This window comes from Lampetra planeri, chromosome 81 (assembly GCF_965212315.1).
Source record: "Lampetra planeri chromosome 81, kcLamPlan1.2.h2, whole genome shotgun sequence".
NCBI lineage: Eukaryota > Metazoa > Chordata > Hyperoartia > Petromyzontiformes > Petromyzontidae > Lampetra > Lampetra planeri.
In genome coordinates this window covers 1587298-1609684 of record NC_136185.1, presented here as the reverse complement: position 1 = coordinate 1609684, position 22387 = coordinate 1587298, and the positions used below count along the sequence as shown (strand labels likewise).

The window sequence follows — 22387 nt, the reverse complement described above, 5'->3', positions numbered from 1 at the left end:
GGGTACCCCCGGGATCGCAAATGTTAGTACCCCTTCGGTTCAGGAAGCCACTCGAGGTGGGTGCGGAGGCACAGGGGGTGCTGTTGGGGCCGTCAAACAGAGCCAGTAAGGGCCTCGACTTAGCGGTTGCTCAAACCGTGGTGAGAGGGGACAGTGAGCCGTTCGTAATGGTCCTGAATACGGGGTCGCGGCCGGCCGTAATTGCGCAGGGAACGGTGCTGGCTCACGCCGCGCCGCTGCCCGTTGAGGAACGGCTCGTGGCTCAAGCAGATTTTACTGTCGAGTCGCATCCTCAAAGTGATGAGGGGACTGAGTGGTTGGACTCGCTGTGTGCGGGTTCTGCTAACTTGTCCGGGGTGCAATTGGGAGCATTGAGGGGTTTGCTCATCGAGTTTGCTGACGTGTTCAGCAAACATAAGTACGATATCGGCTGCACTGACCTGTTGCGCCACCACATAGCTACAGGGGACGCGGCCCCTATTCGTCAGAATCCCTTCCGGCTCAGCCCGGCCGAGAAGGAACATGTGCAATCGGCGGTTAATGATATGTTGGCGGCCGATATCATTTCGCCCTCTTCTAGTCCGTGGGGTGCTCCTATTGTCCTAGTAAAGAAACAGGACGGGTCCTTGCGGTTTTGTGTCGATTTCCGCCGCTTAAACAAAATCTCGATGGCGGATGCGTATCCGCTCCCCAGGATGGATGAGTCGCTGGATGCCTTGGCGGGAGCGCAGTTTTTTTCCACACTCGATCTGCTTTCTGGATTTTGGCAATTGCCACTCGATAACGAGTCTAAACCTAAAACTGCTTTCCGGACACCTGGGGGCCTTTTTGAATTCAACCGTTTGCCCATGGGCTTACATTCCGCTCCCGCCACGTTCCAGAGACTCATGGAATTGGTTTTGTCGGGCCTCCAATGGGATACCTGTTTGATTTATCTTGACGATATTATCGTCTTTAGTCGGACTTTCGAGGAGCACCTCCAGCGACTGAGAGCGGTGTTCCTCAGGATGCGTTCCGCTAAGCTAAAATTTAAACCGGCTAAATGTTTTCTGCTTCGGGAATCGGTCAGGTATTTGGGCCATATCGTGAGTCGTTCAGGGATCTCGACGGACCCTGCTAAGACGCATTGCGTCAGCTCATGGCCAACGCCAACCTCGGTCACGGAGGTTCGTAGTTTCATTGGTTTTGCCTCCTATTACCGTCGTTTTGTCAAGCAATTTGCCACCATAGCCAAGCCCCTGCACGCTTTGACGGCTAAGGGTGTGAGGTTTCACTGGGGGGCAGAGGAGGAGGATGCGTTCTGCTCCCTCCGTGACGCTTTGGTGCGGGCTCCCCCCTTGTGTTACCCCGATTTCACACAACCGTTTTTGCTTGACACGGACGCCAGCAATACGGGTATCGGGGGGGTGCTCTCACAGTTGGTCGGGGGGGTTGAACGGGTGGTCGCCTACGGTAGTAGGGTTCTTTCCCCCGCAGAACAACGCTATTGCGTAACTCGTCGTGAATTGTTAGCCATTGTGTTTTTTACACAGCAATTCAGGCCGTATCTTTACGGCCGTCATTTTACGGTCCGGACGGACCATGCGGCTCTACAATACGCTATGCGCGTGGCGCAGCCATCGGGCCAATTGTCCCGATGGTTGGAGGTCCTTCAAGACTACCAATTCACGACGATTTACCGCAAGGGGTTGCGGCACTCAAACGCGGACGCCTTGTCGCGGTTGCCGCCGTGCACGGACTGCACATGTTTGTTGGGATCAGCGCGGTGCAAACCCCCGGTCGCCGGCACCCCGGGAGTTGCGCTCGCCGCCACTGACACCCCGGGAGAGGACGCCCCCACGGGGAGGGATTCGCTGTTGTCGTTGCCCCTCATTGAGTGGGGCCGCCTCCAGATGTCCGACAGCTCCCTACTTACGCTGCGTCGGAAAGTTGGCGCTCCCGAACAAGGGGAGGCGCGGGTCGGTTCCTGGGTGTGCAGACAGGGCCTGTTGATGAGGTGGGACAACATGTCCCGGCGTCACGTGCTCGTGGTGCCTGTTGCTATGCGGGGTAGGGTTGTTCTGGCAGCTCATGAACGGCTCATGCATCTGGGTTTTCACAAAACGCTCGCCCTAATCCAGCGAGACTATTATTGGCCGGGGATGGGTAACGACGTGGCGAATATTCTTAAGGGATGCGTAGGGTGCGCCAAAAGGAAACCGCCACCATTGGCAGCTAATCCACCGCTGCAATCCATTCAGGTTTCGCGTATAAAAGAATTGGTAGCGTTGGACATCTTGGGGCCCTTTCCGGTTACACCAAGGGGAAATAGGTTCCTGCTGGTTGGCGTGGAATACTTCACCCGATGGCCTATGGCATGGCCGCTCGCCAACCAGTCGGCTGCGGCGGTGGCGGACGCCTTTGTCCAGGGTTATGTGTTGGACAAGGGCGCCCCCGAACGCTTGCTGACGGATCAAGGGAAGAATTTTTCGAGCGTTTTGTTGCGCGAGGTGTGCGACCTGTTGGGTACAAAGAAAGTGCGTACTTCCCCCTACCACCCGCAGACTGACGGGATGGTTGAGCGTCTGAACAGGACGATTACGTCTATGTTGTGCCAACAGGTCTGCGACGATCAGGTTGATTGGGACTTACAGGTGCCGGGGGTACTCGCGGCCTATCGAATGGCCCCTCATGCGGCGACGGGGTTTTCCCCATTTTTTCTTATGTATGGGCGGGAGGCCGATCCGGCCATGGACGTCCAACTGGGGATTTCCCAGCCACGTGCAAAATCTAAATTGGCAGACCACATCAAATTTAATATCGCCAAATTGACTGAAGCGCGGGAGGCGGCAAGGTTGAATTCGCGGTCGCGGCAAATTGCAAACGAGAAATTGCATGAGCGGAGGGTGCATACGCATGATTGGAAACCAGGCGATAAGGCCTGGCTGCATTGTCCACATGCACCGTTGGCTACGTCCCCCAAGTTGTTGAGACCTTGGAGGGGACCGGTGGAAATTGTGCGGGTTGCACGACCCCAGAGTATACAGATTAAATGGGGGAAACGCCGTTGGTATGTGCACCCCTCCCGACTGAAGCCCTATGCGGCACCGTGTGACCCCGTTCTGTGCCGTGACGACCGGGCGTGTGATGTGACCGTCGACTCGGGGAGGGAGGTGTCGCAGGCTGCTCCTCACGTGTCTCCACCTGACCCACCCCCAGGTGCCTCGGGCTTGACGGCTGCTGACCGTCGAGAGCCTGAACCCCGGGGCACGCACGAGTCCTCGATGCCTGGCCGATGTCTTCCTGAACCGCCGGCACCACCGGACGTTCAACCGCGTCTGGTGCCGTACGACGGACCGGCAAGGCGGACTCGGGCTAGGTCTCAACAATTTTCATGAAGACGTTTTTTTGCTCTACACCGAGCTCGCCCGGTGTTCCCCTCTGCCGGGGTAATGTCCCGTTGTAGGGACGCTCGGAAGAAAAGGGGACACTGCACGAGTCGAAAGAAAAAAAAAAATTTTCCATTTATTTTTTTTTTGTATACACATTGCTATTGTCACTCGCCGGTTTGTATATATTGTTCTGTTGTCGCGGTGGCATTGGTTGAGGGTTGCGGATGGTGGTGTTCGCGTCGTGTTGTGTTGTTAGCTTAGTTGTTGTTCTTGTTGTTGTGTTGTGTTACGGGGCACACAGGGAGGGTTTGTAATTTTTGTAGCAGCCGGGGCGGCTGCGAGCTATGTGGTAGGGGGTGATGTAGTGGTGGTATTGACGTGCGCCGACTGTGACAGTGATGGATCACGGGGCGGCGCGGGGTGCGGGGTTGGGCACGCGTTGTGGGCGTGGTGTGGACGCGCGCGCCGGGAGTGACAGATGACGAGGCGGCGCGGAGTGAGTGGTGAGGCACGATGAGATGTGGGAAAAGAGGATCGTAGCCAGCACCCGGTGATTGGTCGAATAAGTGGGTGCTCGCAGCGACGTCCGCAGGTGGGGTATAAAGGGGGACGCGTGAGAGCACTCGGGGAGAGTTACCCAGTTGAAGACCCGAAGACGGAGCTGAAGACCTAGTGAAGCCGAGTAGCTCAGTGGCGTTAGTCGCCGAGTAGCTAAGTGGATGTTGGTCATCCGAGTAGCTCAGTGGCGTTAGTCGCCGAGTAGCTAAGTGGATGTTGGTCATCCGAGTAGCTCAGTGGGCGTTAGTCGCCAAGTAGCTAAGTGGGTGTTTGTCACCCGAGTACTAAGTGGATGTTGGTCATCCGAGTAGCTCAGTGGCGTTAGTCGCCAAGTAGCTAAGAGGATGTTGGTCATCCGAGTAGCTCAGTGGGCGTTAGTCGCCAAGTAGCTAAGTGGGTGTTTGTCACCCGAGTACTAAGTGGATGTTGGTCATCCGAGTAGCTCAGTGGGCGTTAGTCGCCAAGTAGCTAAGTGGGTGTTTGTCACCCGAGTACTAAGTGGATGTTGGTCATCCGAGTAGCTCAGTGGGCGTTAGTCGCCAAGTAGCTAAGTGGGTGTTTGTCACCCGAGATACAAAGTAGGTGTTAGTCACCTGTAACCAAGTTTGATAAAATAAAGAGTGTGTTACCCGTGAAGTCGTCTCCCGTGGAGTTACTACATTACATTTACACCAAACTCTCACTTTGCCAGTTTGCACTGCCGCTTTTAGTTCCAAATCCTTGTGGCTCAGAAATAGAATTCCCTCTTTGGGCATTCCGACAGATTAACAAGAGCTGGAGACGCCGTGACACATCTACTAACACCCTGCAAACCAAAAGCTGTGAGATTGTTAACGCAGACACTCCTCTAGTGTCCTTCATAAGATTTGGTGAATCGCCCACATCGAAATCTCAGATGTTGAACTCTCTGCTCAGTAAGCAAAGACATGACGTTTTCTTTCATCGGCACTGCAAAGGCAGCAGCAGGAATGGTCTCCTAATGAAAGGAGTCACAGAGGTCGCCTGGTACTTTCCAGGTGGGAGGGATGACGACGTCTTCAATGACTGCATCGCGTTCACAAATCTGCACGGAGATGCGAGACGGCACAGAAAACAGGTGCAATTTCTGCACGAGATATCCTCTATAAATGTGATACTGATGTCAGATCGTGATCACAATGATGAAGCGAAAATCATTTTGCAAGAATGTCTGACTTCTCCAAAGCCTCTTGTTTGCCTTTGCGCTGACCAAGAGAGAATCGAGGGTGGAAATTCAGGGGCAAAAGTGAAAATTGCTGTTAAGAACAGAAATGATGCACATTTAATTGATGAATTGAAGTTAACTCTCAATTCTCTGTTGCCCAATATAACACAAATTATCAACCTCGATGATTGCTCAAACACTGCCAGACGGCACGGCTTCACAGTTGATGAAGACGATGAGGATTGTGAAGAAGGAAAGTTTATGGCAGACATTTTACAGAGTCTTCTCAAGGAAAAGCCACTGTCTTCAATGAAGGAGACTTTTCTGCCTCTTCAAGGTAAATTGTGGCATGAATGGTGCAAGAAAGACAAAGAATTAACTCGCTTGAGATGTAAAGTTGACCAAAGCATTGAGGAATATAGGGACAACATTTCAATGGAAAAACAATCACTACTTAGAGCCCAGTATGTCAAAGCATTTCCTCTCAATCATGTAATGAGAACATTGATTGAAATTCTGCAGCATCAGCCAGACACAGTAAAAAAATACTTCCTGCATTGGCTAAAACTATATTTAGATAGGCTGTCTGCAGAGTCCTTATCAAAACTTAATCTGCAGTATGACAAGGCTCGGAGAGAAATGGTCAAGTCCAAGAGAGAAAAAAATTATAGTAGTTTACTGGTTATAAAACAAGCAGAGCTGCAAAAAATATCACAAAAACGTGATGCCTCTTATTTTGGAATCGATCACCTTTTCAGGGAAGTTGGCCAGATCTACAAAGCGTCACAGACACCGCACGGCACTGACAAACGCTCAGCTGCTTTCCCAGGCATCGCAGCAGATTTGATGCTCTCTGGGTTCCCTCTTGAACTCATCGACGGTGATGCCTCGCATGTCCCTCTCTCTTGGATCAGCTCAGTTTTGGACAAAGTGATTGAGAAAATCGGAGACAAAACTCTGTTTGTCCTCTCCATCCTGGGTATACAAAGCAGTGGCAAGTCCACGCTGCTGAATGCCATGTTCGGTCTCCAGTTAACTGTGGGTGCTGGGAGATGCACCCGAGGCGTCTACATGCAGTTGGTGAAGGTGGAGGAAGAGTTAACCACAGAGCTGGGATTTGACTTTGTGTTGATAGTCGACACAGAAGGGCTCCGAGCCCCAGAGCTATCAAATACGTCACCCACTCATGACAATGAGCTGGCTACGTTTGTGATCGGCCTTGGCAACGCGACTGTGATCAACATTTTTGGAGAGAATCCATCAGAGATGCAAGACATTCTACAGATCGCTGTGCAGGCGTTTCTGCGAATGAAGCGGGTGAAGTTGTCACCGAGCTGCGTGTTTGTCCATCAAAACGCAGGAGATGTGATCGCTCAAGACAATAACGAAGATGGCAGGATACGCCTTAAGATGAAACTCGATGGGATGACGAGCTTGGCCGCGGAGCAGGAGCAGTGCGATGTTGATTCCTTTGACGAGGTGATCAGGTGTGACGAGGACTCCCATATCCATTACTTCGCTCATCTTTGGGAGGGAAATCCTCCAATGGCTCCGCCAAATCCAAGCTACTGCCAAAATGTTCAAGATCTTAAAGAAATATTACTCAACATTTCTAAACGAGAACGCAACGTCTTGAAGATATCTGAGTTCAAAACACGCATTCAGGATCTATGGACGGCCTTGCTCGCAGAAAACTTTGTGTTTAGCTTCAAGAACACCCTAGAGATCGCAGAATATAGCAAACTGGAAGAAATGTATGGGAAATGGACCTGGAGCCTGAGGCGTCATTTTATTCAAGAGGAGAATAAGCAGCATACTATCATTAACAACAGTACAGACACAACGTATGCTTTGACTCGGTCAAGCGTTGAGCAAACGGTTTTGCCAAAATACAACGAGATCAGCAAACAAATTGAAACACATTTCAATGCAGATGATACTGAATTGTTGAGTCAATGGAAAGCTAACTTCGTAAAGAGATTTGAAACAATTAAGGATGAGCTTGTGACTGATACTTACAAAAAATGCACCGATCTGATGAAGCAAAAGAGTGCTCGGATCAAGCTAGATCAAAATAGATCACGCTATGAGGATCAACTGATGGAGAAGAGCAAGGATTTGGCTTCAAAACTGAAAACTACCGAACGGAAAGATATCCGATTGGAGAAAGAGTTCGATCAGATGTGGGAAGAATGGACAGATGAAGTGAAAAAAAGCATTACCCCACCTAGAAAAGTGGAATTTAGACGACATGCACAAAAAGCACTGCAAGAACATTTTAAAGGTGAAAAAGATTTATTCACTAAATTGACGAACATGCATGCAAATGAAGTGTTCATGTTTCATCCTCAAGAACATGTTGTGAATAATAAACGAGGTGTATTGAATAAGTTAAAGAATTTATGGTACACTAATCGACAAGATATTGAAATTGTTGACAAAATAAAAGAGGATGCAGAAAATGCAGCCGTGATTTTTTTTAAAGATCTTGAGCAACGGAAGCTTGGTTACAATGAAACCAATATACATGAAGTAATACAATCTGTGCTGACAGTTGTAGATGCTGGTATACATGATACAGCTTCTAAACGCAATGTAACAGTGAAGCTCACAAATAGGTATAAGCTAGATTTAGTAATACACATTTTGGCCAATGCTGAAAGGAGGTTTCAGAAAATACAGAATGATTTCCAGAGGGCAAGCGATCCTCTAATATACCTCAACAGCAAGAAAGAAGATTACTTTAACAGCTTTAAGATTCGATGTAAAGGAGCAACAGACACCACCATCTTTGCTGACACTTTGTGCAGAAAACACTAAACATTCGTGCACCAGGCAGTCTGTGACAAAGCCAGCCTTGACATTGCAAGCAAAATGACGTCAAATTGTCCGGCATTCAATGGCAATCGATCAAATTTAGAAAAGTACATCATGATACATTTAGCAGGAAGAGAAGATTTTCAAGAATTCATTGAATATATTCAGAAACCAAAGCAATATTTTCAAAGCTACATTAAAGAACGTGTTGAAGAATATTGCTCAGCAAACGAAAATAAAACAATTCGTGAAATATTACGATCATGCCTTGAGCTTTTCAAAAACTATGTTTTTAAAGCGATTACTGATGCAACAACAGCTGTCCAGAAAACCAAAGGCGATGCATCATCGTGGCTGGATGAGTTTAGTAAACAGCTTGGTGACAAAATATGTGGCCCAAGGCACAGTCTGGTTAGAGCTGACTACAAAGATGTAAATGACATCGGCTACTTTAGAGAAGAACTAACCACAGCAATGACAACCATGGTGGCACAGTTGAACAAACAATATTCTAAAGCATCCTTAAATGATTTAGAAGACGTAAGGAACACACCGCATGACATGCTCTGTGACCAGATGGGTGGGTGCTGGGTGCAGTGCCCATTCTGTAAAGCCATCTGCACAAACACGATGCCCAATCATGACGAGGACCACAGCGTTCAGATTCATCGGCCACAGGCAGTTACAGGGTGGCATCAACGTGGAACAGATAATTTAGCGATTGATATTTGTACGAGTTCAGTTGCTAGTGATGGCCGGTTTGGGCTTTCAAAAAACGGTAAAACAATACCATATAAGGATTATCGTACAGCAGTACCAAAATATGCAAGTTGGAGTATCACGCCAGACTTAACCGTACAGCCATATTGGAAATGGTTTATCTGCAGATTTAAGTCCGACCTGGAGAAGCTTTACAAAATGAAGTTTATAGGCGATGGTACCATTCCAGAGGGCTGGACAACAATTACAAAGGAAGAGGCAATTGCAGACTTGCAGAAAAAGTAATTTTGAACACTATTGATACGTTAACAAATGGGAACAATTGCTCAATTTGAACTCAGTTTGTCTTTTACCTTTGTGTTTTATAAATACTTTTTTCTACAGTAGCCCACTGAATCTCTATAATTAGACAACGGTACCTTAAGTGTATATTCACATTTCGATTTAAAGCTTTCGTGACTGCAGGGATTCATCTTCTTGGTTCTTTCGGTAAAGTCACGTAGAAGGGAAGTAATAAAATAATAAAAATAAAACATAATAAAACAATTCTCACGACGTTTCGGCCACAACGCAAGCAGCCGTCCTCCGGCGAAGAATGAGAACATTATCAAGCTAGGAGCTTATATAGGTGTTGCGAGGAGGAGCGCCTTAACAAAAGAATGTGCATATGAAGAGGAATTTAGCATACCAATGGACAATGCGTAGGAGGTGGGCGGAGGGGTTTCAAAGTCCCATTATGCCCATGCATTATGCAGGATCAACAGCACCACGGGGGGGCGCAAGGAACAGCGTTAATAAAGGAAAGGAATGTTAGTGATATGTAGCTGCATTTACCAAACAACCACGTAGAAAACCAAAGTAAAAACTACATAAAAAACTACAATATAAACTGAAACTTACTATACTCTACAATAAGCTGAGTTACTAACAACAAATAATAAATTACAATTCTACGTCGTAAGAAGTATATAATATACTTCCATCTAAACTTTATTCTCTTAGCATATACAGTACTATATACTGCCATAGATAAACCCAACATTAAATTATATACTGTATTGCTGTAAACCACCCTATACTTTATACATTTTAATATAACACTATGTATTATTCAACTCACCCTAATGTGTATCGAAATGGTTTATTACGTCCTTCCAATGATTGCTAAGCCTGAATCCATCTTCTCGGTTAAAATTGTCTCTGTGTTTGTATATGTGAATCGCCTCATGAACGAATCTCTCATGATAGCCAGATGGCTTGCAGAGAACCTCCGTCTTGGAGAAGTCAATGTCATGTGAGCCCACTGAGTTGTAACAGTGGTCTGCCACGGCTGAGGTGTTTGTCCTACCGTGTTTTAGATCAGCTTTATGTTCACGAATGCGGTCTGAGACGTGTCGTTTGGTTTCCCCAATGTAACTGCTACCACAGAGGCAACTTAGTTTGTAGACGCCAGAGTACTGTATGTCTGGAATCACATCTTTTACAGATGGTACCAGATCACGGATTTTATGTACTGTGTTGAATCGGACCTGGATCTTGTGTTTAATCAGGATTTTGGAGATCTTTTTTGTGACCCCAGCAATGTAGGGTAAGGTGATGGTCTTGAAAGGCTCCTCAACAGGATCTTTCTTGATGGTTGGAGTGATGGCTTTGCGGATTGTGTAGTCGGAGTAACCATTAGCCTTAAGAGCTTGGCGTACGTGTTTGAGTTCCCTGGAAATGTGTTCATGGTCGGAGATGCATTGGGCTCTATGATATAGAGTCTTGATGAGGGAATTCTTCTGGGATGGATGGTGGTGGGAATCCGGTTTTAGATAAGCATCCGTGTGGGTGGCTTTCCTGTAGACAGAGTGGCTCATTGAACCATCAGGTCTCCTTTTGATTAGGACATCCAAAAAGGGTAGCTTGCCATCATTTTCGACTTCCATGGTGAATCTGATGGCTGGGTGTATGGAATTGATGTGGTCGAGAAATTGGTCTAGAGCAGGCCGGCCATGTGGCCAGATGACAAAAGTGTCGTCTACGTACCTCTTCCATAAGGTCGGGCGTAGAGTGGCAGTCTGGATGGCGTCCGTCTCAAATTTCTCCATGAAGATGTTGGCTACAACCGGAGATAGGGGGGAGCCCATTGGGGTGCCCTCAATTTGCTTGTAGAAGGTTCCATTCCAGGTGAAGTATGTATTGGTTAAGCAGTGTCTCACCAGGGGGGGTACCCCAGCATTTAGTCCTTGATGAACCAAGTCTTCAATGATTGCGATGGTGTCAGGCACAGGCACCTTTGTGAACAAGGAAACCACATCAAAACTGACAAGCAGGTCGTCTGGGGACAGGGCAATCCCCTTGATTGTCGATACCAGGTCAGTAGAGTTTAGTACTGCAGAGGTGGTTTTTCCAGTGAAAGGCCGTAGGATTTCGGACAAAAAACGAGCCAGTTTGTAAGTGGGGGAGTTGATAGTAGAGACAATGGGACGAAGAGGTGTATCTTCTTTATGTATCTTTGGCAAGCCGTACAATCTTGGTGGCCTGGCTGCAGAAGGTTTCAACGAGAACTGTTTGGTCTGATCAATTAATGCGGTTGAAGCAGCAATGATGTTGTTGGTTTTGGAGACGAGGCTGTTGGTGGGGTCTCTTTTAATTTTTGTATAGCTGCCATCGTTGAGTAGTTCTTGAATTTTGTTGTTGTATTCTATTTTGTCCATGATGACAGTGGCATTGCCTTTGTCGGCTGAGAGGATGACAATGTCATCCCTCTTTTTTAATTGAGCTAATTCAAAACGCTCATCTTTGCTGATGTTGCTAGCTGGCATCTTAGCGTTTTTGAGGGTTACAGAGATTTCAGATCTTGCTACGTCTGCAGCGATGTGACTCAAGCCCTTGAGAGCTACATCTACTCCAGTAATTATATCATTAACTGGTATGTGTCTAGGTGTGACTGCAAAGTTTAGTCCTTTAGCTAAAACGGATTTCAAACCTTCAGAAATAGGACTGTTACTGCGATTAATTACGATGTGGACATTGTTGCACTCAAAGATAAGTGTGATTTGTAGAGTGTCTTGTCTAACTGATCTAGTTCGGTGCGCGTAAGTCTGATTTTCTCTGAGATAAGAGCTAAGCTAGTTCTAGACAGAATTCGTTTCGCATTAGAAGAAGTTACAGCAGCAGATGTTAGTGTAAATGCGTTTGGTATTACCTTAGAGTCGCGGCATCTCTTCAGAAAGGTGAGAGACTCGATTAGCTGAGCCTTCTTATCCCGGAGCTTGTTGAAGGATCTCAAAGTTATGTGGAAACCCTCCCCGTAGAGGCGGTTAAATTTCGATTTAAAGCTTTCGTGACTGCAGGGATTCATCTTCTTGGTTCTTTCGGTAAAGTCACGTAGAAGGGAAGTAATAAAATAATAAAACATAATAAAACAATTCTCACGACGTTTCGGCCACAACGCAAGCAGCCGTCCTCAGGCGAAGAATGAGAACATTATCAAGCTAGGAGCTTATATAGGTGTTGCGAGGAGGAGCGCCTTAACAAAAGAATGTGCATATGAAGAGGAATTTAGCATACCAATGGACAATGCGTAGGAGGTGGGCGGAGGGGTTTCAAAGTCCCATTATGCCCATGCATTATGCAGGATCAACAGCACCACGGGGGGGCGCAAGGAACAGCGTTAATAAAGGAAAGGAATGTTAGTGATATGTAGCTGCATTTACCAAACAACCACGTAGAAAACCAAAGTAAAAACTACATAAAAAACTACAATATAAACTGAAACTTACTATACTCTACAATAAGCTGAGTTACTAACAACAAATAATAAATTACAATTCTACGTCGTAAGAAGTATATAATATACTTCCATCTAAACTTTATTCTCTTAGCATATACAGTACTATATACTGCCATAGATAAACCCAACATTAAATTATATACTGTATTGCTGTAAACCACCCTATACTTTATACATTTTAATATAACACTATGTATTATTCAACTCACCCTAATGTGTATCGAAATGGTTTATTACGTCCTTCCAATGATTGCTAAGCCTGAATCCAATGATTGCTAAGCCTGAATAATTTAATGTTGGGTTTATCTATGGCAGTATATAGTACTGTATATGCTAAGAGAATAAAGTTTAGATGGAAGTATATTATATACTTCTTACGACGTAGAATTGTAATTTATTATTTGTTGTTAGTAACTCAGCTTATTGTAGAGTATAGTAAGTTTCAGTTTATATTGTAGTTTTTTATGTAGTTTTTACTTTGGTTTTCTACGTGGTTGTTTGGTAAATGCAGCTACATATCACTAACATTCCTTTCCTTTATTAACGCTGTTCCTTGCGCCCCCCCCGTGGTGCTGTTGATCCTGCATAATGCATGGGCATAATGGGACTTTGAAACCCCTCCGCCCACCTCCTACGCATTGTCCATTGGTATGCTAAATTCCTCTTCATATGCACATTCTTTTGTTAAGGCGCTCCTCCTCGCAACACCTATATAAGCTCCTAGCTTGATAATGTTCTCATTCTTCGCCTGAGGACGGCTGCTTGCGTTGTGGCCGAAACGTCGTGAGAATTGTTTTATTATGTTTTATTTTTATTATTTTATTACTTCCCTTCTACGTGACTTTACCGAAAGAACCAAGAAGATGTATATTCACAATTAATGGAAATGGTATATCTGTTGTGTTTTCTCTCATCGTAAATATCATAATAAACAATGGCGTAAGACTGAATTGCAGTAACTTGATCATTGTGTGGCACTATTTGGCCAATACATTGTCATAGATAATGTCAGTTAGTCGATAGAGATAATGTTGATGAATGTTGAGATTAGTTAACATAGGGATGGGACTTTAGATCTCGGATTGCTTCGTGAGGAAACCACTTCCACGTTGCCAAATTGGAACAAAGCGCTCAGAAATGTTACTGAGTAGCTCAGACTTCTCGTGTTTCAGCATCCCAGGCATGAGCAAATTGCAAAAATTACTTCGTTATCTGAATGTTACGTGAACATACTTGCTCTCTGATGACCACACTACAGCCACAAACCTCAAACATCGTGATTGATCATTTAAGCGCTATCCAGGCTTAACCTGCTCATTTTCTGAGATATGATCAAAATATATGAACGTAGTCCTACAAGATGCGAAGTGAAAACATAGGAGCCTGCATTGTAATTATAACTTTACTGCAGGGCATTGCATAGCTTAGCAATTATGAAAACGTGCCATTGTAACATTTGTAATGTGTAGCCAGTTTATGTCAAAATCTGAAGGTTCCCATTCCTGATTGTCCCGTTCATAATGACACAAACAAGACGAGTAAATACTCACACCTTCCTTTCACCCCATGATGCACGTGTAGTATTGTGTTGTACTACGTCTTGAGATGCGGTTGCATTTAGGCTCTGTACAAATATAAACTCCATTGTCATACACTTATTACATATTTCAAAAGGAGTAATTGTGGTGTCTTTTTTCCAGATTGCATAAAATTTTCACCACTTTGCCACATTCAGTTACAAGCTTCTGCCATTGGAATAGAGGTTACACTGCTGGCTTAAGGTTGCAAAATTGATACGAGGTGCTGATTGGATATTATTATCATCGTCATCTCGTTTGAGAGAAAAAAACTTTGCCACTTTTATTGAAAACAATCTAAATAAGTGTAACAGGTTCCGGAGACACTTGTAGAGGTAACTTCTTTATTACAATACAACACTCCAACAGTCCAACAGTCCTGATACTCTGTTACAGCCTAGGTACACAGCCTAGCTACACAGCCTAGATACTCTACTCTGGCTACGCTCCGGAACTCGCCCTCACAAGGTCGTAGAGTCGGGAGTTCCAGAGTCCCAGCGCTGGCTCTCACAGCATCCCCGGGTCTTCAGATGGCTGGTCGTGGGTCTTGGGTCTTGAGTTACAACTGGGCCCCGATCGTCCAGGGAGCTCTCCTTTTATGCCTGGTACAACGAGGGGTGGGGCCGTGTGCGCCCCCAGATATCCCACAGAGCACACACAGCCCCCCCCTTTGGCGGCGCCAAGGGGATTAAGCGTCTGGACCCCCTGGGAACTCAACGCCTGGCGCCCAGAGGCTTAAGCGTCTGGACCCACCTGGGAACCCAGAGCCCCCAGCAGCCCCTCCCTTCTTATGTCACTACATTACCCCCCTCTACGTAGCCTCCAGCCGACCCGGCTGTCAAAAAAAAATACAATTGTACAAGAAATTATTTGTTAACCATCAGAATGAGTGTGTGACAAATCAAGAAAAAAAATGAGAAGAAAGCGCCTCTCCCCCTCCTGTGGTCACCGATGCAGAACAACACTGTATAAACACATATATGCAGGATGAACGCACGCCCCAATCGCCCACTATACATGATGGAAAAGTGAGTGGCGTCGCGTTGGGACGAGAGTTCGTGGGCGGGGGTCATGAAAATCGTTTGAGTTTTGAGCGAGTCCGAGTGGCAGGTCCATCGGTCGCGACGGAGGCAGGAGGGGACCGACGACCCGCTGTTGCGCTTGTGTCCTGGGTCGCTGATCCCGCGGGCAAGCTTGTTCCCGCTGGGTCGGCCGTGGCGGATTTCATTCCCAAGGCACCTGAGGGCGGGGCAGCGGGACCTGCCCGAGAGTTAGAAGCAGCATCATCGCGGCGCGACTCGTCAGACATGTCGCGCTCTCGGCCCCGGAGATGTGAAGGAGGTGTGTAGGGTTGAATGTAAGGTTTTAGACGTGACGGGTGCACGAACCAACGTCGCTTGCCATGCTGGATCCTGACACACTGCGGGCGGAGAACGCGAATAATAACAACCGGCCCTCTCCAAGGCTTAAGCAGTTTTGAGGAAGTAGCCAATGGTACCTGCGGGCAGTGGAGCCAGGCGCGGTCCCCTTCTACCCAAACGTGGCGGGATGTGCGGAGATTCCGCAACCGCTCGTTGGCAAGCTGACGGGCTTCTGAGTTATTTTGAGCAGCCTCCCGGGCATCTACGAGACGACGCACATTAGCACGGATGTGGTCGGCAATCTTAGCCTTAGGTGCGGGCTGTTTAATGTGCAATTGTACGTCGATTGGGGGGCAAACCTCCCTACCATACATTAGATAGAATGGCGAGTACCCCGTGGCAGCATGGGGCGCCATTCTATAGGCGGCCAAGACACCAGGTATGTGGAGATCCCAATCAGTCTGTGACTCAGACACCTGGTGGCTTAGCATGGAGGTAAGTGTCCTATGTAATCGCTCGACCATACCGTCAGTCTGGGGGTGATATGGCGAGGTGCGAATTTTGTGTGTCCCTAGCAGGTTGCACACATCCCGCAACAGGGTGGAAGAGAAATTTTTCCCTTGGTCGGTCAGCAGGCGTTCGGGAGCACCCTTGTCCAGGACGTAGCCCTGGAAAAAGGCCTCTGTAATGGCTGCTGCAGACTGGTTGGGGAGTGGCCAGGCCATGGCCCATCGGGTAAAATATTCGACCCCAACCAAAAGGTACTTATTACCCCGAGGAGTAGCGGGAAACGGACCCAAAATATCCAATGCGACGATCTCATTGACCCGGGAAACTTTAATGGATTGGAGCGGCGGGCAGGACGGCCTAGCAGGTGGTTTCCGCCGTGCACATTCTGTGCAACCTTGCACAAGGTCAGCCACATCGTTTGCCATGCCCGGCCAGAAAAATTCCAATTGGATTTTAGCTAGTGTTTTCTGAACACCCAAGTGCAAGAGGCGACTGTGGGTTTCCCACACAAGTCGCCCCCGCAGGGAGGTGGGCACCACCAATGTGTGGGATTGGGACCCCCCATCCCAATGCATGAGGACGCCTTCCCGGATGACATATGATACGGGGCCCCCCTGCCCCCTGTGACCCTCGGCATCCCTAGCGCGGCGTCTCAATTTGAGGAGGGAGACGTCTTCCATCTGAAGACGTCCCCAGTCGTCCAACCCGAGGCCCAGCAATGCGTCCTGCGGAACTTGCGTGGAGGGAGCCCCGTGGTCCCCGACCCCATCCCCGGCCGCGGCCGCAAGGGATGGGGGCGGTACCCCGTCAGGCTGCCTACAACGCCCCGCACCCAAAAAACAAGCACAGCGCCCATTGTTCGGCAGTCGCGACAACCCGTCGGCGTTCCCGTGTTGAATCCCCTTGCGGTAAATGACAGTGAACGCAAAGTCCTGGAGGATCTCGAGCCAACGCGAGAGCTGTCCAGATGGTTGGTCCACTCGCAAGGCGTATTGTAGCGCCGCGTGGTCGGAGCGTACTGTGAAATGCCTGCCATACACGTATGGCCTGTACTGCTTTATGAAAAAAACGATAGCAAGCAATTCGCGGCGCGTCACGCAGTAACGTTGCTCCGCGGGCGACAGCACCCTGCTGCCATAGGCGACGACGCGCTCCACTCCATTGACAATTTGCGACAGCACCCCTCCAATTCCGGTGTTGCTGGCGTCTGTATCCAGAATGAACGGAGTGGTAAAATCTGGATAAGACAGGGTAGGAGCATCGACCAGTGCTTTTCGGACGGCATTGAATGATGCCTGTTCTAACTCTCCCCATCGGAATTTGACCCCTTTGGCCGTTAATGCGTGGAGGGGCTTCGCAATAGATGCGAATCCCGCAACAAATCGTCGATAATATGAGGCGAAGCCGATAAAACTCCGCACCTCCCCAACAGAGGTAGGAGTTGGCCATGAGCGCACGCAATTTGTCTTTTCGGGGTCCGTGGCAATTCCCGAGCGGCTGACAATATGGCCCAAATAACGAACCGAATCCCTCATGAGGTGGCATTTTTGCGGTTTGAATTTGAGGTTAGCCGCTCGCATTTTAAGGAAAACTGCCTTCAATCGCGTGAGGTGTTCATCAAAAGTTTTGCTGAACACGATTACATCGTCGAGGTAGATTAGGCAAGAATCCCACTGGAGCCCAGCGAGGACCAGCTCCATCAGGCGCTGGAACGTCGCCGGGGCCGAGTGAAGACCCATGGGAAGTCTGTTGAATTGGAACAGTCCCTGCGGCGTGCGAAAGGCCGTCTTTGGTTTGGATGCGTCATCAAGGGGTAGCTGCCAAAACCCCGAGAGGAGATCCAAGGTGGAGAAGTAATGCGCACCTGCTAAGGCATCGAGCGACTCGTCCATCCTGGGAAGCGGGTAGGCGTCGGCCACCGAAATCTTATTAAGTTTCCTGAAGTCAACACAAAAGCGGAGGCTCCCGTCGTGCTTCTTAACAAGAACGATCGGCGCCCCCCATGGGCTATTTGATGGCGCAATGACATCGGCCGCCAACATATCGTTGACGGCCACCCGTACATGTTCCTTTTCGGCCGGGCTCAACCGGAATGGGTTTTGACGAATTGGAGCGGCATCACCCGTGTCGATGTGGTGGCTTAGCAATTTAGTGCAGCCAATGTCGAATTTGCTTTGACTGAAAACGTCGGCGAAATCGCTCAGCAGCGTGCGTAATTTAGCATGTTGTAATGGTGACAAATCGGCAGAAGTGGAGCAAAGCGCGTCGAGCCATCCTGTGTCAGGACCTGGCTTGGCAACGGAAGAGAACTCGCCCCCTACGTGACCCACGATCACATCTTCTGGCGGGGCTGGCGTCGCGTGAGCAAGCACCATTCCCTGACAGATAACGGCCGTTTCCAATCCCGCGTTAAGGACCTGGATAAAGGGGTCGTGGTCGCTTCGCACGAGCGTTTGTGCACACACGAGGTCCGACACCCGCTCAGCTGAACGCGAAGGCCCGATCACAGCACCCCCCATGAACGCGTCGTAATCAAGGGGTTTACGAAACCGGAGGGGAACTAACATCTGAGAGCCAGGAGGAATGTGAATTGTGCACGCCGCCAACGCCTGCACCGTCGTAGATGCGGAGTGCAACCGAGTGGGTGTGGGTAGGAAGGCCATGCGTCGGCCGGAGGGGAGCTCAATACACCCTTTGTTAATGAGAATTTTAATGGGCATCTTCCCCAAGAAATCTGTTCCGAGGAGGCACGGAACGGCGAGGGTTGATGAGACCAAAATGGGCCCAACTAATTGGACGTCAGCAATGCGGATCTGAGCATTGATCCGTCCGGTGATGCCCAACGAACCCCCATTTGCGGCATAGCATGGCACATCAACTGGCTGCAAGGGACGGCATATATCGGGCAAAATGTTATAAATTATGTCTGAAATGATGGTCGCCGACGCACCCGTATCGATCAACATACGAACATCAACGCCCTCGATGGAACCCACTACGGCAGAGGACCCTGCCGCAGCGGCAACGACCCTATGGGCCAACTCGGACCATTGACCCGGTCCGAGCGCCCGGTTGTTCAATGATGGGCCCGAATCCCCCTCCTCAGAAGCATGACCCCCCTGTGTGGTGTGAGGGTGCGTGCTTGTTGTAAGTGGGGGCCGAGAGTGCGAGGTGTCGTGACTCGCCTGGGTATGCCGAGGATACGGTGGTGGCCGAGGCGCCGGAGGTCCTGAAGTCCGGCGTCGGGGGACCCGGCAGCCGGACGCCACATGGCCCCGAAGGCCACAGTTGTGGCAGACGATGGACGCTCCGTCCTGGCGCGAGGTTGGCCGGTCCCGCTGGTGGTGATCTCGCTGGGATCGCCAGTTGGACGATCCGCGATTTTCTGTTGCTGCGAAGGCCTGATGAGGCCCCGAATGCACGTCATAGGCTTGTGCATCAGGTGGGCCTGCGCAGGCGGCGATGGTCGTGTCCTCATCGCAATGTAGGTGTGCTTGGATGCACCTGGCAGCACGTAGCGACGTGAAGTCGTCGTCGTCGTCGGCTGTCGGCATGGCAACTCGAAGCTGGCGGGCCAAGCTCATGAGCTTCTGCAGCACGAGTGACTCCACAGCGTCTTCATCCATGCGAGGGTAGGCAACCTTCGCCATGGCCAGCAGCGCGCTGCGGTACCCCATCGCCGACTCGGAGGCCTTCTTCCTCCTCGCATCGAAGCGGTGACGTGCTTCGGATGGGGGTCCATAAATCAGCCGCATCTGATGAAGGGCATCCGTGAGCGTGGCACGTTTTGCGCGTGGCACAGTAAGGAGTGCTGCGAGGGAGTCGTCGTCGAGCATGGCCGGGAGGCCTTGGAGCGCTTCATACTCCGACCAGCCGGACGTCTCTATAAGAGAGACGAACCGGCGTTCGAACGCTGCCCACTCACCCCCCTCTGAAGAAAATGCCTTGAGTGCCGGCAGGCGTTGCTGGACGTGAGCCAAGCTTTCGTTGCCTGGCAACCCGGCTGAAGCTGGCTTCGCGTTCGCAGCGCTGTCACCCGGCGGTGAGGGACGCAGCGCTGATGACGCGGCGTCATCGGGTTGGCCCACGCTGGGCCCGGAAGTGACGTCGCTCCCAGCGGCCACTGCTCCCCCCGCAGAAGTGACGACACACCCGGATGTATTTGCGGCGGGAACGGCCGCCATCTTTGTGTGGGAGCCGGCGGGATGGTGCGGCCGCTGCGCCTCCTCTCTCCCTGCTGTCTCCGCCTGTGAGCGACGCATGTCGTCCAGGATGGAGACGGTGGCGTGGAGCAGCTCGGTGAGGCGAAGCAGCGTTTCCTCCATTGCTGCTCCCGACGCTGGAGGAAGATCGGCAGGTATGGTGGACGACTGCTGAGCCGGCGGTGCAGCGTCGCTGTCGGCCCGAGTTGGCTGCCCCGTCGCCGCTTGCTCCTCAACATCGCCGTCAGGACTGAAGGTACGTGGCTTACTTCTTGTCTCCATTGCCACTTCTGACGCCAAATGTAACAGGTTCCGGAGACACTTGTAGAGGTAACTTCTTTATTACAATACAACACTCCAACAGTCCAACAGTCCTGATACTCTGTTACAGCCTAGGTACACAGCCTAGCTACACAGCCTAGATACTCTACTCTGGCTACGCTCCGGAACTCGCCCTCACAAGGTCGTAGAGTCGGGAGTTCCAGAGTCCCAGCGCTGGCTCTCACAGCATCCCCGGGTCTTCAGATGGCTGGTCGTGGGTCTTGGGTCTTGAGTTACAACTGGGCCCCGATCGTCCAGGGAGCTCTCCTTTTATGCCTGGTACAACGAGGGGTGGGGCCGTGTGCGCCCCCAGATATCCCACAGAGCACACACAGCCCCCCCCTTTGGCGGCGCCAAGGGGATTAAGCGTCTGGACCCCCTGGGAACTCAACGCCTGGCGCCCAGAGGCTTAAGCGTCTGGACCCACCTGGGAACCCAGAGCCCCCAGCAGCCCCTCCCTTCTTATGTCACTACATAAGTTTCCATGAACATGGCCCTGTCACCATGCAAGATTGTGATTGTGATCGACAAATCTCAAGCAGTGTTTCGAATCGCATCGTGACAACTGACATCACTTGTAATGAGGTTAGTCCCGTGATGATTACTAACATTATGTAAGCGTGGTGAATTGTAATTGTGTATAATCACGTGACTGTCTATGCTAGTTTTCTTAAATTGCAATACATTTTGATGCTTTAACGTAGTGTTTAGATGTCTGACTTAACATGACTTAATGGTGTCATGCATCTGATTTTGTTGTTCATGATGCCAATGATTTAATTTATCTTGATATGCAGTAGTTAATTTCGTCTGTGGGGTATTACTGGTCTATGTAACTTGGGTAATTGCGATTCTGGAGTTATTTGTTCAATCGCACGGTACTTTGAAATATATCTGACATATATCTTGTATGAATAAACTCCAATATGATGATAATAAACACGATTTATATGAGTGTGTGTGAGTCTGTGTATTTGGAGGAGAATGGTGGCGCTGTGGTTTGAACAGCGCGACTCGAGTTTGATTCGCATGTGCACAAACAGGTCCACGTACACCTCGTCCTCTCTTTTCGCCCCCCCCATTCCAATACGTACCATTCATTGGCTACCACATTCTAATAAGCCCCTCCCCCCCTTAACTGGTACTTAAGAGCTTGCATCTTGGAATCCCTGCCTCACTTGATACAGCAAATCTGGCTGTGACGGTCCCACCTGATGACGGAGACTTGTGTTGCCTCCGAAACGTCGTGATTTTAATTATTTTATTTTTATTAATTTTAATTACATTTTTTACCTTTCGTGACTTTACCGAAAAAACTAAGAGTGTGAATCCTTGCAGTCACGAAAGCTTCAAATCTAGAATTGATTCGCTGTCACAGCCAACGTCAGTGGCGAGTGATACCTGGGCCTCCTGTAGGGTGGTATTCAGTCGTAACTTGGCACCTGCCGCGGTGTGAAAACTTCAACTCCAATGAAACCAAGGTGGCCAGGCATAGTTCTGGTCACAGCACCCAGCACGTAGTGTAACAGCTTTAATAGAGTCTCGCTAAAAGCATTGCTATACGGGTGACTCATTTTCAGTGTGTGTGTGGAGGATGGGGGTAGCAGGGGAGCGGTAGTGTAGCGGTTAACGCTCTTTGCTACAAATCTAGCCACTCGAATTCGATTTACATTCATGGCCAACACCAGGTGACGATTATCTGAATCGATCCTGGGCCTCCCCTAGGTCGACTCAGCCTCAAAGGAGTACCTGGTGGAATGTGTAAACATCGTTGCTGGGGAGACTGCGCAGTCGGGCGTAATGCCGGCTACCAACCCCCTCGTGTGTGGAGAAGAGGAGTTGTGGAGCTGTAAAAGATGTTCCCACTGAGCTACATGATAATAATTATTTCTACACACAGTTGTACTCAATTTCACCGAGTGGAAGAACGGCTCAGAGGCTTGAGGAGGAACCACAGACAAAAGGGTAAAACCTATTCTCATATTCTTT

The 22387-nt window shown here is 49.2% G+C and overlaps 3 protein-coding genes across 3 annotated transcripts in view; 1 reads left to right on the top strand and 2 right to left on the bottom strand.

The window, feature by feature from the left end:
- Positions 1-22387, bottom strand: part of LOC144738312 (interferon-induced very large GTPase 1-like) — a 127341-nt gene that overhangs the window by 75657 nt on the left and 29297 nt on the right. The gene's annotated exons all lie outside the window — the stretch shown is intronic.
- LOC144738317 (interferon-induced very large GTPase 1-like) lies at positions 4543-7560 on the top strand (the record flags this gene model as incomplete). The annotated part of the gene is given in 2 exon segments (XM_078621327.1): positions 4543-7320; positions 7322-7560. Coding segments are annotated over 2 exon segments (2880 nt in total), but the record flags the coding sequence as incomplete, so codon positions are not given.
- On the bottom strand, positions 15130-20878 carry LOC144738326 (uncharacterized). The gene is made up of 2 exons (XM_078621353.1): positions 19061-20878; positions 15130-15243 (listed from the first exon to the last, which is right to left on the bottom strand). The coding sequence occupies exons 1-2, from the start codon at positions 20357-20359 to the stop codon at positions 15229-15231; spliced, it is 1314 nt and encodes a 437-aa protein (XP_078477479.1). The 5' UTR covers positions 20360-20878; the 3' UTR covers positions 15130-15228.